The sequence below is a fragment of the Lipotes vexillifer genome, unplaced genomic scaffold (genome assembly GCF_000442215.2).
Source record: "Lipotes vexillifer unplaced genomic scaffold, Lipotes_vexillifer_v1.1 scaffold236, whole genome shotgun sequence".
Lineage (NCBI taxonomy): Eukaryota > Metazoa > Chordata > Mammalia > Artiodactyla > Lipotidae > Lipotes > Lipotes vexillifer.
The window spans coordinates 371,244-388,635 of record NW_006773295.1 but is presented as its reverse complement, the minus strand read 5'-3'; the positions used below and the strand labels follow the sequence as shown (position 1 = coordinate 388,635).

General features: G+C 47.4%; 2 protein-coding genes across 4 annotated transcripts in view; both read left to right on the top strand.

Moving 5' to 3' along the window:
* Nucleotides 1-200: 200 nt before the first annotated feature.
* Nucleotides 201-4,404, top strand: RPLP0 (ribosomal protein lateral stalk subunit P0). Of its 3 annotated transcripts, XM_007448177.1 has the most exons (8): nt 201-228; nt 489-590; nt 1,565-1,740; nt 1,850-1,937; nt 2,067-2,213; nt 2,308-2,493; nt 3,346-3,486; nt 4,169-4,404. In XM_007448177.1, the coding sequence occupies exons 2-8, from the start codon at nt 537-539 to the stop codon at nt 4,337-4,339; spliced, it is 963 nt and encodes a 320-aa protein (XP_007448239.1). In that variant the 5' UTR covers nt 201-228; nt 489-536; the 3' UTR covers nt 4,340-4,404. The 3 variants fall into 3 exon arrangements, with proteins under 3 accessions (XP_007448239.1, XP_007448238.1, XP_007448240.1); XM_007448176.1 differs by lacking the exon at nt 201-228 and having other exon boundaries at nt 446-590; XM_007448178.1 differs by lacking the exons at nt 201-228; nt 2,308-2,493 and having other exon boundaries at nt 487-590; nt 4,169-4,403.
* Nucleotides 4,405-5,519: 1,115 nt separating this feature from the next.
* Nucleotides 5,520-17,392, top strand: part of GCN1 (GCN1 activator of EIF2AK4) — a 57,446-nt gene continuing 45,573 nt past the window's right edge. The window contains exons 1-5 of the mRNA XM_007448175.1: nt 5,520-5,537; nt 10,454-10,556; nt 13,886-13,949; nt 14,481-14,612; nt 15,095-15,203. Of these exons, the coding sequence (XP_007448237.1) occupies nt 5,520-5,537; nt 10,454-10,556; nt 13,886-13,949; nt 14,481-14,612; nt 15,095-15,203 (426 nt within the window). The remainder of the gene's footprint in view (nt 5,538-10,453; nt 10,557-13,885; nt 13,950-14,480; nt 14,613-15,094; nt 15,204-17,392) is intronic.

Here is a 17,392-nt window from a genome sequence, read left to right as displayed (position 1 = left end):
GCAGTGCCCTCCTTTAACTAACTCGTTTAAAGGAAGCTTCCTGTTGGTTGGAATGGCACCGATATCATCCAATGGTTGTCTGTATCAATCCGGCTCCTCCAGACAGACGTTGACCCCAGCCAATAGATGGGGGGGTGCTGTCCGCAGCTTCTAATTGGCTGCTTCGTTCACCTATAAAATATGCGAGCCGCAGAGAGGCCCTTCTCTCGTCAGGCGTCCTGGAGTGAGGTTTGTTCGTGCTCTGCAGTCTCGCCCGGGACTGGCGGCGGGGACGATGCGGTTCTTCGGGGGTTCTTTGGGGGGGGGGGGTGCTTCGGGACTGCAGGGTCTGGGCCTGTTTGGTCTGGGCCGCGGCGGCGGCAAGTGCAGCCCCGGGCCGGGGCGGCGGGCGCCCGCGCGTGGTCTGCTCCACGTGTGCCTTGGGCTTGGAGCCCGCCATGTCTTGGGGACTTGTGTTGGGGTGTCCTGAGCTCCCTTTTTCTCTTCAGTGACATCGTCTTTAAACCCTGCGTGGCAATCCCTGACGCACCGCAGTGATGCCCAGGGAAGACAGGGCGACCTGGAAGTCCAATTACTTCCTTAAGATCATCGTAAGTGCGGGGTGGGTCCCAGCCGCCCACCGTGCTGCTTCGGCCCTGGGCACTAACGGAGACAGTCAGCAGCCATGTGCTGAGTGCCTACTACCACATTAGGCCGTTTTAGGCAAATCTCATTTAATCTTCCCAATTTCCCGAGATGCGCGCCCTTCCTACTCCCTTTGTTGCAGGTAAACAGGCTCAGGCATGTTAAGTGGCTCCTAGGGTGACAGCATTAGCGCCCAGGTCTGTCGGCTTCCAAATAGCGCTCATCGTGCTTTTACTCCCCTACCTCCTTGTTTGGGAAGGTCTGAGGCAATGAGTGACTCATTGTAAAGTCAAGTTGTTGCATATTCGGGTCCTATTAGTCAATAAACTAAACTTAAAGTGAATGCTTTCTCTTGGATGGCCTTGAGTTGGGTCTTCCCCTGCCTAGAAATGCTAACCGTGCTGCTCTTCAGGCATTAGGATGCGTTGTAGAGTTTAGTCCATTGTATTCTTCCCCATTTATTCAGGGTTTCAGACTCACAAAAAAACTTAAAAGAATTGTAAAATGATCATATACCCACAACTTAGGTCTTACAAGCAATGTCTTACTATATTTGCTTTATGTTGTATTTTGAATAATTTAAATCTAACCTTACTTGGAAGAGTTTTTTTTTTTGTATTAATGCAGCTGAATTGGTGAAACAGAAACATGCTTCATGGTTGGGAAAAGTTAAAAATGAAAGTTACAAGTAAAATTTTTTGATTGAGTGTAGAAACATAATTTTTACCATTCATACTCAGCAAGCAAATCTTTGAAAATCTACCGTTGTTTTAACTTGGGCAGCTGGCAGTAAGAGGAATTGTCCCAGTCTCTGAGACATTTCAAAAGCATAGAAGAAAGGGAGTGAGATGGAAACCAGTTATTGTGGGATTTGGTTTCTATTAATCTTTTCTCTCTTTTGTCCTGTGAAACGTTGCTTGTTTGTGGCTTGTTTCTGTAGCAACTTCTGGATGATTATCCGAAATGCTTCATTGTGGGAGCAGACAATGTGGGCTCCAAGCAGATGCAGCAGATCCGCATGTCTCTCCGAGGGAAGGCCGTGGTACTGATGGGCAAGAATACAATGATGCGCAAGGCCATCCGAGGGCATCTGGAAAACAACCCAGCTTTGGAGAAGTCAGTTCATCCTCCTGGGCATCTTTATCCGCCCTTCTCAGTGTCCTCCCTTTTCCTGGAGAAGAACGGTGCTGAAAAGTGACTGTCTCCCATAAACTTCTCTTTGCAGACTGTTGCCTCACATCCGGGGGAACGTGGGCTTTGTGTTCACCAAGGAGGACCTCACTGAGATCAGGGACATGCTGCTGGCCAATAAGGTAAGGGGAGAATCAGGTTGGTTGGAGAGACCTTATTAATTTTGGCTCCTTAAAAGCGACAAAACTGACTGTTCTCAGGTTGTGTCTGTGGAGAGAAGACTTCTCACTGTTTCTCATTCTTTTGTTCAGGTGCCAGCTGCCGCCCGTGCTGGTGCCATAGCCCCATGTGAAGTCACTGTGCCTGCCCAGAACACTGGTCTGGGGCCTGAGAAGACCTCCTTCTTCCAGGCTTTAGGCATCACCACTAAAATCTCCAGGGGCACCATCGAAATCCTGGTGAGTGGACCTGGCTTGCCAGTGCTAGCTGGGCTCGGTTGCTGCCAACCTGCTGGATGTCCAGGTGTTAACTGCCAACTCCCTTGTTCTTCAGAGTGATGTGCAGCTGATTAAGACTGGAGACAAAGTGGGAGCCAGTGAAGCCACGTTGCTGAACATGCTGAACATCTCCCCCTTCTCCTTTGGGCTGGTCATCCAGCAGGTGTTTGACAATGGCAGCATCTACAACCCTGAAGTACTTGATATCACAGAGGAAACTCTGCATTCTCGCTTCCTGGAGGTACACGCTGTCCATTCCAGGCCCTTCTTGCATTAATAGTTGAGAGCGTGTCTAGCTTCAGACTGAATCCTGGCCATGCAGCTGACTAGCAGTGTAATAACCAGGGACAGTTGTTTAATCTGTACCTCAGTTTCCTTGTCTGTAAATGGCAATAACAATATAAGATTGTTGAAGGATCTAATGAATTAATGAATGTAAAGCCTTAGAACAGTGCTGGGCACATGGTAAGGGCTGTTATTCTAGGGCGTGCAGTAAGATAGGAGATTTTGAGTCGTGTCAGTGAGTCAAAAGAGGAATGAGAAGATGAGGTAGTTAATACATCAGTGTTGCCAAGTACCCTGTCTTGGGAAGATGGACTCTTTCAGGGACTGTTATTGCTTAGTTTTTGCCACTAATATATCCTCTAGTTAACAAATAAGGTGGTAGGAGATATAATTCCTTTTTTATTGGATGAACGGAACATTGCAATTATACATACTCTTAACTCCAGTTACTTTTGGAAATCTCACTAGTGAATGAAATTCACATCTGGAACTAACTTAATGTTTTTCTCTTGGAATGCAATGGTTATGTTAATAGTTCATATTTTCACAAGATGGTAGCTTTTGAAGTAAATGCCACCATCATGGTATAGGGAATGCCCATGTTGAGAATAACAGCAAAAAGCATTTATAAATTATTGGGTCTGAATTTCCCTGCCAGAAGCATTTGGTGTGAGGTGAAGTGTCTTGTGTGAGACTAATATACTAATCTAGCAAGTCTTGTTTGCTGTCGAGCTTTGCTTGGACTCAACAGCAAAGACATCACACCTGAAGTGTGATTTTTTTCTTTTTTTTCCCTTCCTTCCAACAGGGTGTCCGCAATGTTGCCAGCATATGTCTGCAGATTGGTTACCCAACTGTTGCATCTGTACCCCATTCTATCATCAGTGGGTACAAGCGGGTCCTGGCTTTGTCTGTGGAGACTGATTACACCTTCCCACTTGCTGAAAAGGTAAAAAAAAAAAAAAATCCACCAGGACCACAGCAGACCTGACAGTTATTAGCAGGAGGATAAATAGCTGCCTGTTGAGTTAGTGTTTTTATAATAGTGTTTTATGTAGCAGATACATTTTTAAGAGTATAGATACCCTAGGGGGACTGGTTCCAGGGCTCCCCATAGACACCAAATCCATGGGTGCTCAAGTCCCTTGTATAAGATGGTGTTATGTTAAATAATATTTGTAGGTTACTTACAATACCTAATACAATGTGAATGCTATGTAAATGGTTGTAAATACAATGTAAATAATTGCCCCCGTGCAGAAAATTCAGGTTTTGCTTTTCGGAAATTTTTTCCTTTTTTTGATCAGCAGTTGGTTCAATCTGTGAATGTGAAACCTCTGGATACAGAGGGCCAACTGCATACTTGAGGTTGGGAGGCAGGGGAGGCGTGTTCGCGACTTTAGAAATTACAAGAGACTTAAAGAGGGCTTAGTTAACAGGTAAGAGCTGGGCCTAAGATCACCAGGCTATACCCAAGCTGTCCTGTCTGGTCACTTCCAGAAGAAGATATGGAAATTCCCTGATAGGGAAATTGGTCCTTAAAACTTTTGAGCTCTGCAGAGGCTGAAGGGTTGTGGGTAGTAGGGGGTGTAGATGACTATTTTGACCATGAACTTTTCCCCTTGCTTTAGGTCAAGGCCTTCTTGGCTGACCCATCTGCATTTGTGGCTGCTGCCCCTGTGGCAGCTGCCAGCACTGCTGCTCCTGCTGCTGCTGCTGCTGCCGCAGCCCCAGCCAAAGTTGAAGCAAAGGAAGAGTCGGAGGAATCGGACGAGGACATGGGATTTGGTCTCTTTGACTAATCACCCAAAAGCAGCCAACTCAGCCGGCTTTATTTGTGAAACAAGGAAATAAAGGCTTACTTCTCTTACAAGTCTCTGGAATTTTCATTTTGTGCATTTTGAGGTTATAGTTCTGTGTGCTAGAAACTAAAGCCGTGGTAAAATCATAGAGCGTTATTTGGAGTTGACATTTGGTGTCCTCTTTGTAAGTGAAGTCCTGCTCTCCTAGCATCCTGTACGTTTTGTGGACCCAGCTTTAACTGTATTCTTATTAAATGGAATTGATTCCGTGACCATCAGGCCACTATCCCGGGTCACTGCCAGGGTTTTTCAAACTGGGTGCTGATGTGATTAATGATGAGTTTAGTGGTGACCGTTATTTAAGGAGATAGAATAGCTGATGCTGTAGGTGTTGTGAATCTTAGGTTTCACATCGATTTGCACTGGGTCACCCAGTAATGTGTTAGTTGTAACCAGGACTCAAAAGTTTTGAAAGCCGTTGCTAACGGGGACGACAGCTGAGCTGTGCAGACTTTATTTGAACTAGTTACAGAGTTGGCAGGTCTGCATGCTGAATAAAACTTAAGCAACTCTGGACCATGAGGCCCACTACCCGCAGCCTCCCATCCTGTGGCCTTGTCTTAAGGAGCTGTCCCCGGGCAGGCTTTTCTCTCAGCTCCAGAGTCCTCCCTTGACTGCCAGGTATACCTGTCTTTAAACCCTCACGTTGTCCACTGCTGGGGTACAAACTCTTAACAGGATAAGACGAGTTGGCTCCCTGCCTTTTAGCGAGCTCAGTTCCTGTCATCAAGGGAACTCCTCTAGGAAGCATCTAGGACACACTTCTGTAACATGGTCTTCACGCAGGAGAGGCTCACACGGGGGTGTCTGGGCCGGACCTGCGCACTCGTGGGTCGATGGCTGCAGGGCGGTCTCGCCGCGTTACAAACCCTCAGGGACCCTCGTCTCCCACGAGGCCGGGCTGAGAAAGGCCCTGGGGAGGAGGCCTTGATAGTCCCCGGCGCTCACCCCGGTACCCAGTCCAGTTGCCCGCCTCGAAGCCCAGGCTGCCGCGGCCGCCTTCCCGCCCGGGGGCGCCAGGCCCCGGGCCTCAACATTATCCCGGCCTCGCTCTGCGGTGTGGGCCCGCGCTGTGACCCGGAAGCGCTCCGGAAGCGGTTCCGGAGTCAGCGGCAGCAGGATGGCGGCGGACACGCAGGTGAGGCGGGCGGCTGCGAGGCCAACGCGGCCAGCGACTGGGCGCGGACGGCGGCGGTCGGGCCGGACCCCTAGTGCCGCTGGCGTAGGGGGCCGGGGGCCGGCGGCTGCGGAGGGCGCGGCCCAGGGGCCGCTTTGGGCCGGTCCCTCCCGGACCCGGCTTCGTCGCGGCTCCCGGCCCGGGTGGCGCGGACCGGCCGCGGGCTCGAGGAATCAGGGACTCCGGCCTCGGCGGCTGGAACCCGTCGGGCCCTCCCCGGTTTCGGAGTTGCCGAAGTTCCCCTTTCAAGGAGTCTCTGCTCCATTTCTCCGAAGCCCTCCAGCAGTGAGCCCCGGCCAACGCCAACTCCCTCTTAAGCTTTGTATTCAGCAAATATTTCTCAAGCACCTGCTATGTGCGGGGATTATAGCATATTCTTTGGATTCATACAGATCTGAGTTGGAGTCTTGGTCAGTTTCAGTTTCTCTGAGACGCTGAGCAAGTTTCTTAACCCTGCCAATTCTCAGTCTTTTCATCCATAAAATGGGGATAAACTAGTATCTGTCGTGTAGGGTTGTTGTGAGGAGTCAGTGAAATAAAGTAGGACTCCATATATGTTGATGGTTGTTATTAGATGCAGCGTTAGATAAAAGAACTGTCACAATTCAGGAAGAGTCTTGTCACCCTGAGTGTTATTACCTGTGAAGTACCTCATAGTTAAGGGAAGAGCTGGGGAAGACCTTTTTCCTTTACCCCATCCTCCTTTTAGCCGTGTTTTAGGGTGAAAAGACATTATGGGAAAAGGAAATGAGTCTCTAAAGGACAGCATGGCTCACTTGGGTATCGGGGTGAGATTAATTGATTTTGATAGGGAGGTCCTGAGGCCAGAGAGTGACTCCTTAACCTGAGCATTCAAAAGATGGGAATTGGGCTTCCATGGTGGCACAGTGGTTGCGAGTGCGCTTGCCGATGCAGGGGACACGGGTTCGTGCCCCGGTCCGGGAAGATCCCACATGCCGCGGAGCGGCTGGGCCCGTGAGCCATGGCCGCTGAGCCTGTGCGTCCGCAGCCTGTGCTCCGCAGCGGGAGGGGCCGCGACGGTGAGAGGCCCGCGTACCGCAAACAAAACAAAACAAAACAAAGATGAAAATTGCGAGTTTCCTGTGCAACGGAGGGGCTGGTAATTTTTTTTTTTTAATATTTATTTATTTAGGCGGCGCCGGGTTTTAGTTTCGGCATGTGGACTTCTTAGTTGCGGCTCGCATGTGGGGACCTAGTTCCCGACAAGGGAACGAACCCGGGCCGCCTGCATTAGGAGCGCAGTCTTACCCACTGGACCACCAGGGAAGTCCCAGGGGCTGGTAATTTGTTCCAAGTTTGTTATAGGGAATCCTGGAAAGAAAAGCATAGTCTCTTGGTATTTTGAAAAGAGTTGGGACAATATATGCTGACTGTGTAACATTAAAACTCAAATGCAAAAAAAAAATCTCTCCAGTGCTGTGTTGTTCAGTATGGTAGCCAGTTAATTAATAGCCAAGCGGCTACTTAAGTTAGTTAAAATTAAATGAAATTAAAAATTCAGTTCTTCGGTTGCACTAGCCACATTTCAGTGCACCGGTAGCCATATGTGGCTGGTGACTGCTGCATTGTACAGTGCAAAAGAACATTTCCATCAACACAGAAAGTTCTACTGGACGGTGCTCCTCTAGAGAGAAACCTGTGAATATTTAAGCTCTTTGCATCTGATCTCACCAGCAAATGACTTCTCTGAAGGATCTTCCTCAGTTTTATTCTGACAGGATCCCAAGTGGGTAACATTCATTTTCTGATTAAGAAAAAGAAGAGCCTTGAACCTGAAACGCTCTTTCACCTTTGGGGGAGAAACTATAGCCAGGAATTTAATATTAGCATGGAAAAACAGCTATGTGAGAATTTTAGGTAAAGGGTGGATTATATATATGCATCTATTTTTGCTATCTCCTCCAGCCTCACTAAAACTAGTAAAGAGTTGGAAAAAAAAATGAGAATTGGAAGAATGGGGAGCAGACAATAGCAGCAAACTTCTGGAAGCTAGAAAGTGATAAGTGGTAAAGGATTCAGCAGACCCAAGGGAAATGAATCCTAAGCCAAGTTAAGAAAGCTGAGAACCAACCTGATTTACGTTGCAGAATCTCTGACAGCTGGGAATTGGTGGTATCGGCTAACCTCTGGAAGTGAGGGTGAGTGGGGAGGGGCTAAGTTAGGAGGATTGGTTGAAAGCCCTTTTCAGATGCAGTCAGAGCCCCAGCTTTCTTTCTCCATCTTGGCAAAAGCCTGAAAGTTTTCTCTCTGGAGAAAACTTGTTTTGTGTAAAACAGGACCACACAAAAGTGTGGGAGGTCCAATATCCACAGAAATCATCAACAAAATAATTCAACATACTTTCTGCGAACTGAAGCATGTGTTTTCAGATCAAAAATGCTCAGTACAATGGATGAAAACAGACTCACAACAAAGCACATTAATGTGAAATTTTAGAACCTTGGACACAAAAAGAAGATCTTAGAAACTTCCAGGGGGGAAAATCAGGTCTCAGACAAAGGATCAAGAACCAGAATGGCGTTGGGTTTCCCAACAGTACTGAAAGCTAGAACTCAGTGAAGAAAGGTCTTCAGTATTCTAGGAAAACTTCAACCTAGAATTCTGTACCCAGACAAACTTCAGGTAGGAGGCCAAAACGTTTTCAAACTTGCAAGGACTTCGCGAGATGGAGGATGTACTTTACCCAAATACAAGAAAGAGTACATTTTCAGGGTGATAGAGTCCCAGCTGTAGGAGATCACCCACCAAATTGGGGCAGGTCGGAAAGCACTGGGAGAGGCTTCTTCAGGAAGATGGAATTTGGTAGAATACCTGGTCTGCCTAAATGTATTGAGATTTAGACAAGTGGCAGAAAGTTTGGGATTGAATTATTAATTAGAACAGATAAAACAAGGCAAACTGAGGTGAGGAGGGAATGGGCATTGGGAGCCTTTATTTAACTCCAGGGTTAATTTTAAAAAAGCTGTGCAAGAGAGTAAACAGTTATTAAATGGAAATTGAATACCATTTGCATATAATGTAAACACTGAATTACTGGGCTAACCCATATTATGAAACAAAGGAATTGTGTCAGGGATATGGGGAGGGTCTCTGGTGGGGTTGAAGAGGGAGAGAGGTCTTTGGTAGAAAGGCAGAAGTAGCAGCACAAGCAAACTATTTAGAGATATGGTGATAACTACCGAAATAATCAGCCAATATTGGTGAAAGAGATTGTCCTTGTGTGTGAGGGCATGCGACTGATTTTTAGAGCAAACCTCCCAGAACTTTTTGGCTCTTTAGTTATATACGTGAATGACTATAAAAACAAGAGACAGGGCTTCCCTGGTGGCTCAGTGGTTGGGAGTCCGCCTGCCGATGCAGGGGACACCGGGTCGTGCCCCGGTCCGGGAGGATCCCACGTGCCGCGGAGCGGCTGGGCCTGTGAGCCCTGCGTGTCCGGAGCCTGTGCTCCGCAGCGGGAGAGGCCACAACAGTGAGAGGCCCACATACCGCAAAAAAAAAAACAAACAAGAGAATATTAAAACAATTTGTGTAGAAGACAGTTTTGGACATGATTTGATTCATTGCTAATAGAATTATAGTAGGGATTTATCTGTAAAAAGAACTCAGTATTATTTTCTCTCTCTATGCACCCTTGAGTCTTATTCTACTAATAAGGCCTGTCCGTGAAATACCCTCAAAAGAAAAAGAGGGCGGGTGTTACCCACTTGGGTCTTATTATGCCCTGCTCAACTGCTCATGTATCTACAACCTGCCTGCTTTGTAGCCTGTAGAATATTGTTCAGGAGCAGATTTTCAGGAATATTTGCAAACCGCCCCTCTTTCTAGGTCTTATGCTTATGTCCCTGTGCAGGGGATGCAGTTGTGGTAACATGGATGGTGGTTGAAAGCTAAGGACTTGTTAGCATCAGTTTTTAGACCTGTTGGTTTCAGGTTTAGTTTCAGAAATGCAGGTGCTGTGGCCCGCAAGTCCAGTCTGAGCAGTGGCTTCCTTTCTGGGAGTTGGTTTCTTCATCACCTGTGAAATGGGGATATGGTGTCTGTCTGGAAGGCTTGCTGGTAGTAGTAGCTGATTTTGTGCTCGGGATGAGAGGTAAATGCTCTACATACACTATCTCATTTAGTCTCTGTTTAACAGTCATGAGGTAGGTGCTGTTACCTGTATAGATGGGGAATCTGAGGGTCAAGGAAATGATATAATTTGACTGAGTTTCCACAGCTGGTAGGAGGCAGAGCTGGGATTCAATTTCTTGACCTTTTCCCCGCTAGCCAACTGTGTTTATGACTTGCCAGGATACTCCTTCTTATGGGAGGTTTACAAGAGATAATATAAAGGGAACATACCTGGCATTTAGTAGGCCCTCCCTAGATTTTGCATAGTTTGGAAGGGATATTTTCTGTCCTGAGGTCTTTGCCTTTGACCTTGCCTCTTTTTGTCCACGTTTAAATGAGTGGCTGACTCGTTGGGTTAAAAGCTGTACATCTCACTCAACTGGGTGTGATTGTGTCCCCCAGGAGATGTTTGACAATGTCTGGAAACGGTTGGGGTTGCCGCAGCTGTGGTGGGAGGATGGCGTGCTGCTACTGGTGTCCATTGGGTAGAGGCCAGAAACGCTGCTCAAAATCCTACGATGTATAAAGGCAGCCCCCAAAGTCAGGAGTGTGGAGGTTGAGAAACCCTGGGTTAGAGAGAGCTTCACTGAGTTCTGTACCTCCCACAGCTCACTAGCTCTCTCTGTTTCCGCCCTCCCCCCCCCCCCGCAATGTTTTGTAGTTTTTGTTTGTTTGTTTTTTTGTTGTGTTTTGTTTTGTAGTTTGACTGCTGAAATTTTTCTCTGTGGGCTTGGTCTTCACAGGTTTCTGAGACACTAAAGCGTTTTGCAGGGAAGGTGACAACAGCCAGTGTGAAGGAAAGAAGAGAAATCCTCAGTGAGCTGGGGAAATGTGTTGCTGGAAAAGGTATTTGTTTTCATTTCATTGATTTCATTTCAAACTAAATTGGGTTCTCTGTTTAGAACCATGGCCTTCTTTTCCCCTCACAGCAACTTCTATCTTTACTGTCAGTATTTTCTTGTTATAATCTGCACTGGAACAGTTGGGTTGGTGGAGAGTTTATCCTTCTAGGCACCAAACTTTTTACCAGTTTTAACCATTTTGATTGGAAATAGTTCTAAAAGATACCAGCAACCTTTCTTAAGTGATTTATTGGATGGAAAAACATTTTCTTTATGATGGGGGGCACCATTTTTCCCAGTCAGTGTTCTGTGAAAACAAGCAAGATGGTATCAAGTGATTGGCTAGTAAAGGATTCCAAGATCATGTAAGTTTGTGAGATGTCACATTTTCTTTCTTTTATTTTTTAATTTATTTTATTTATTTTTGGCCGTGTTGGGTCATCGTTGCCACGCGTGGGCTTTCTCTAGTTGCGGCTAGTGGGGGCTACTCTTCGTTGCGGTGCATGGGCTTCTCATTGCGGTGGCTTCTTTTGTCATGGAGCGCGGGCTCTAGGCTCACAGGCTTCAGTAGTTGTGGCTCGCGGGCTCTAGAGTGCAGGCTCAGTAGTTGCTCCGCGGCATGTGGGATCTTCCCGGACCAGGGCTTGAACCCTTGTCCCCTGCATTGGCAGGCGGATTCTTAACCACTGTGCCAGCAGGGAAGCCCAGATGTCACATTTTAATCCAGTGTTTCCTTGAACCTCTTTTTTGCCAAAAACCTGTTCAGGGTCTGGGCAGCACATTTTGGGAAATAGTGAGCACATGTAGTAGTTACCCTGATTCTGTACCATAACCCGAGGGCTCTTGCTGCAAATTATGGGGCATGTATAAGACTAGTGTGCCTTCAACCAATAAATGCTCATTAGTTTTGAGTTTCCTTTTGGTGTGGTTTTTACTATACAGCATTGGTTCTCAGAATGTGGTCCCTAGACCAGCAGTATCAGCATCACCTCAAAACTTGTTTGAGATGCAAATTCTCAGCTCCACCCCAGAGACTCAGATTCACCAAAACCCTACAGGTGGAACCCAGCGTCTGTGTTTTAACAAGCCCGCAGGTGATTCCTGTGTTTGCTGCAGTTTGAGAACCATGGCGGTATAGAATTGGGTCTCCGTTTCTGTCAGCTTTCACTTGTTGTTAGGAAAAAGCCTACTTCCTACCACCCTCTCACCCCCATTCTCATTCGCTCCTTCTGATCTACTGTTGCCTGGTTACATACCCAAGCTTGTTAAAGTAGTGTGTAAATTAAGTAAATTGCTGTTTGTGAGCTTCTGAGAGATTCTCCTGTGGATCAGAATTTTGGCATATGAGTGTTATGGCACCTTCAAAAGTCTTTCTGGTCACTTCTGAACAGAGTTCTAGTTAGAAAAGGCTGCCATGTGACAGATGCTAGCTGGACTCCCTGCTAAGTAACTGCTGAATACTACACTTTTCCCCATTTTGTGGAGTAAGGAGTTCGATATGTGTGGGTGAAGTTTATGAACTACTCAGGGCCTTTTCAGGGTGATTCTACTCTTCAGTCACCCTGAAATTCTACAATTCAGGGTGAATTACATTTGTAAAATGTTTAGTAGTCTTTGATATACAAGTTGATTGGGGGAAGTTAACCACATGAAATTGTTAATTCTCAATTTCCTAATTTTGAGTCTGAGGAGGAGTCATTGCATAGTGATAGCTCTTCTGGCCTCTCCTTTTGTTAGGGTAGCAAGCAGGTCACTAGGAGAGTTCATCAGAGGTGGTGCAATGGTGCAAGGTGTTTTCTGCCAGGTCGAGGAGTTGAAGTCTTCCTCAGAGCTGTCGATGCGGATGGTCGGCCTGGCTCAGCCCAGTCTGGCCCTGAGGCCTCTGATGCTCTCCGCAGTCCTGCCTCCCTGTACTTGAAGCCTGAGACTCTGAGGTGGTGTCTGCTGTGCTTGATCTTTCCAGTCACAGGCGTCTAGTGCAGAGTCAGAGGTGAAGGGCTCTGCGTTCTGGCCATGGCTCTGCCACTTACAGGCGGTGGGACCTGGTTCAGGTTACTTAGCCTGTGAGCCTGTCTCCTTGGAGTGAGGAGTGAATGAGAACGCATGGGGACGGTGCTTGACTCGGTGCCTGGCTATGGTCAACGCCCAGTGTCTGTTAGCTGTTATTACTACTGTTCTATTAGCCACAACCTGTTCCCGGCTCCAGTCACTCTTTTCCTCTGTTACTGAGGTAGCCTCAAATCAGATGGACCAATACCAGGCTCAGGGCCCTGGGCGAGCTGGGTGCCCGCCCCTCCTTCATTCCCCATGCCCCCATCATTCGGGTGCCTGAAGTGTGAGGCCCTGTGCAAGCCCTTTGTGGGCCTCCTGCTCTTGGTGCCTCCCACGCTGGTCAGTCTGACACTCAGCGTACATTTCCCCTGTCAGACCTTCCCCTCTTTGTCTGCGGGCTTCAGTCTGGCATGCAGAACCTGTCACAGGTTGGCTCTTCGTTATTGAGCACTAATGTTTCACCAGTTTCTCTTTCACTCAGCTGGCGTGCTTGGTTTTCCATGCCTTGGTTTCTTCATCTTAAAAATGAGCTCAATTGCAGTACCCACCTTACAGGAATTGAGTTAATGTATATAAAATGCTTAGAGCAGGGCCTGGTGCCTCATGAGCACTGGTTAAGTGTCGGGTGTTGTTATTCCTCCTCCTCCTCATGCACCCTGCACAGGCATTGTGCCTTCTTATCCCGTGCACTTCTGCTCATGTTGTTAACACCACTCTGCATGCAGGCCCCTCTTTCCGTTTGTCCACAGCCTACTCATCTGTTAGGCCAAGCTTCTGTGTCCTTAAAGTCTTCAGAAACCTCTCTGTTATAGGTGTTCTTCTCTTTTCTGATCCCTCATAGTACTTAAGTTTTGTCCTATGTTTTAAAACCAATTATTAGAACGTACATAAAGAAAAGTACACATATCATAAGTGAACAGGTCGCTAAATTATCACAAACTAAACACAGCCATGTAACCAGCACCCGGATCAAGAAGCAGGACATTTCCTGTACTCCAGCACCTCCATGGGAAAGCATGTTAAATTTCGAGGCCACTTGTCTTGCCTTAGTTTCATTCATTTAACAGATGTTTGTCCGAGAGCCTTCCCATGCTAGATGTTTCTTTAGAGTCCTATTTTGTCATTACTTTTTCCTGTTGGGAATTCTATCTCAAACGCCCAGGGAGTGTCCAGTGGGCAGAGGTCATGTCAGCAGAATGCCTGGCTCGAGCAGATGCCCAGGAAGTAGGTTTTATTGAGTAGATTTTATTTTATTAACCTCTCTGTAATCTTTGGTTTTAGATCTGCCTGAGGGAGCAGTGAAAGGCCTCTGCAAATTATTCTGCTTGACTCTGCATCGATACAGGCGAGTCCCGATCAAAGGCCCAGTGTCCAGAGCAGTTTGTGCAGAAATGTGGTGTAGGGTAGTGGTTAGAGCCCAGGCTTTGGAGCCAGACTGCCTGGGTCCTGGGCAAGTTACTGAACCTCTCTGTGCCTCAGTTTCCTCATCTGCAGAACAGGGATGATGCTTTTACCTACCTCATAGGTGGTCAGTAAGAGTCAAGTTCTTGGAACGTTGCTTGCCACGTTGAGTGCTCAGTCTCTATGCTGGCACTGGTCATGTGTATAAAAGCACGTGGCCTAGTTTGAGGCCTATAGGAAGTGTTCCCTAAAGGTAGATGTTGTGCTTACAGCCTTAAGGCTCATTTGCCCTTATTAGATGCTTCCAGAACTCTCAGATGAGGTAGATTTATCTAGTTACTTCCTAATCCCATCATCTGTGACCCATTGGAATACAGTGCAGTCTAATTTTCCTGAGAAAGACCAGGCTTGGCCTAAGCCCCCCACCCCTGCCCCGAGTCCACATATTCACCTTCCCCTTCTTTCCTCCTCCTAGAGATGCAGCCTCACGCAGGGCTCTGCAGGCAGCAATCCAGCAGTTGGCTGAGGCCCAGCCAGAAGCCACTGCTAAGAACCTTCTGCACTCTCTGCAGTCTTCAGGCATTGGCTCCAAAGCAGGTGTCCCCAGGTAAGAGGTAAAGGTGGTGGCCCACTGGGGGTTGGTGGAGTCCTATGTGTGAGAAGCCGGTGCAGATGAACAGGCGTGAACATACCTGCCCCTTTCCCCTTTGCAACTCTGCGGGGCGCCGGCACTCTGCCTTCTGAATGGACGGAGAAGCCAAGATGTCAGGCCCAGCGGAGAAACCACTTTCCTGAGGAACAGGGTTGGGAAACCAGTGGAAGTAAGGCCATTTTAAGGAGAAACCAGATGCCCACTAGGCACTGAATGGAGGAAACCATCCTTTTGATTTATATTTGTGAGTGCTAAGAGGTGGGAGTTTGGCACTCCTTGTCCTGAGTTGTCACAGATGATTTGTGGGGAACAAGTTTCCAGTTCCAGTTAGGTCAGTGGAGGGTCTTGCATAGCAGGCAAGGCCTTGTGGTGAGCATTCGTCCTCAAGATGGAGGCTGCTGCTCTGACCTCATCCCTCCCCTCCCCTCCCCTTTCAGTAAGAGCAGTGGCTCGGCTGCCTTGCTGGCCCTGTCCTGGACCTGCCTACTGGTGCGCATTGTCTTTCCCTCGCGAGCCAAGCGGCAAGGAGACATCTGGAACAAACTGGTAGGTTCCCCGGGTCTTTGCAGTCGCGCCGGTCAGGTCTTTGCACAGAGTTGGGACATGTTTAAGCACCTTCTCTGGCCAGTGCTCTTAGTGCTGGGTGACCAGGCACTTTGAGTTACCCTGAGGTGTGTGACTTTGGTGGATGGGCATGAGTGCAGCATAATAACATTCATCTATTCATCAAATACCTTTGAGCTTTCCTGGGTCAGGCATGGTGCTAGGCCCTGGGAATACAGTGATGAGCAAGAGAAACGTGGTCCCTGCCTTCATGGCATGTGTGGAAGACGTGACAGGCCAGAATGGGGAAGACAGGCAGAAAACAAGTAACCCAGAAAATACCAATTCTCTCCTCCCGTTCTATGCCTGCTCCTTCCACATTCGCTATCTTGCCTTTCAGCATGTCTGCTAACCAGAGATGGCCCAATAGGCCAGGTTGGGAGATTCTTTTGAATGTCTGGATATGCTTAGTGGAGGGCAAGAGGGATGGTCTTACGGTTTAACAAAAAAGGAGTCTGAGGATCTTGGTATGGATTTGACTCTTGGCCATGAGATTTGGCCAGATACCTAATTTCGGAGCCCATTTCCCATTGCTGCAAAAATGGGGAAAAGTATCACTCACCCATCCGCCTCAAAGAGTTGCCATGAAGATGGGCTCAGAAGAGGTGTGAAAGGGCTGTAGAAACTTACAGAGGGCTGTGCAGGTAAATGAGGAGTGAGCACCTCTGCCTGACACAGCCAGCTCGTAAGACTTATTGAGGCCTCATCCCTGGGAGCTTATCCAGCATACTTCTGGGGATGACCATAGATTGGCCATCAGCAGTTGATGGAAGGACAAGAACACTGAAACCTCACAGGTAGCGGATATGCTGGAAAACCACCTTCAGAGTGTGGGTTCCATTGTTACCAAAAGGCCTTCTTGTAAGATGGTTTATCATGGGCTCCCTCACTAGCATGTCTCCAGTGAATTCTTATAACCGTTATCCAAGGTAAGTCATTGTGGGTTAGTGAGCAGGAGGGGTCAACCCCGGAGTTGTGTTTATGGGACAGGATGCATCAGGAGCTTGAAACCGTGGTGGTGTTTTCTGTGTCTTGAATCTGGGTTTTTCCTTTGCTCATTGCTGATGTTGACTGTACACATAGGAGTAGTTCATTCAGTCCCTTAAGTATTTGTTGAGGGCCCCCTGCATGTCAGGTGCTGTTCGAGGAGCTGAGGCTGAAGCAGGGGACAGGTGAGAGGACCTTACTTTCTCATAGCTTTTAGTTGTGGGGAGAGTGTGGACACAAACAGGTCCACACATAAATGACAAGGTGTGGAGTCGTGCAGCAGAAAAGCAGGCAGGAGGATAGAGAGAGTGGGTGGACGGTGATGGTGGGAGGAAGGCCTTTGGAGGAGGTACCATTTGAGCAGGGACCTGAAGGATATGAAAGAAAAATCCATGCCCAGATTAAGGGTTAGAACGTTCCAGGAAGAAAGAACAGCAATATAGTTCTGAATGTGATATCAGCAAGCTTAAAAAGCTATTTTAATAATAATTAAAAAAAAAACGGTTCAGTATTCAACAGGTGTAGAATGATATACCAGTTTCCTTCCCACCCCTTCGCTAGCCATCTCGGTCCCCCTCTATTACTAGTTTCTTGTGTAGTAGAGGTATTCTCTGTGTATATGACTAAATAGACCTTTTTATACATGTGGTAGCATACATACAAACTTTTTTCTTTCGCCTTGTGTTTTTTTCCTTAACTGGATTTAGATTTGTTCCAGAGTATTATATAGAGTTTCTCATTCTTTATGACTGTTTACTAATCCTTTGAGTGGATGTACCACAGTATATATATAACTAGTTCCCTGTTTATGACCACTTATGTTGTTATAGTCTTTTGTTATAAAAAATTGTTACCATGAATAACTTTGTACATCTGCCATTTTGTACACATGCAAATGGAATTTGGCAGATTTCTTAAGCATGCCTTTTTTCTCAGGGTGTCAGTCCACACTGCTCACCAGTGACCTTGGGTGTTTGGCACATACACAGTCTCTGTGAGGCTTTTTTTTTTTTTTTTTTTTTTTGGGGGTTGGGGGCCCCCCCCCCCCTCCAGCCTCTCTCGCTGCGGAGCACAGGCTCCAGACGCGCAGGCCCAGCAGCCATGGCTCACGGGCCCATCCGCTCCGCCGCACCCTGGATCCACCC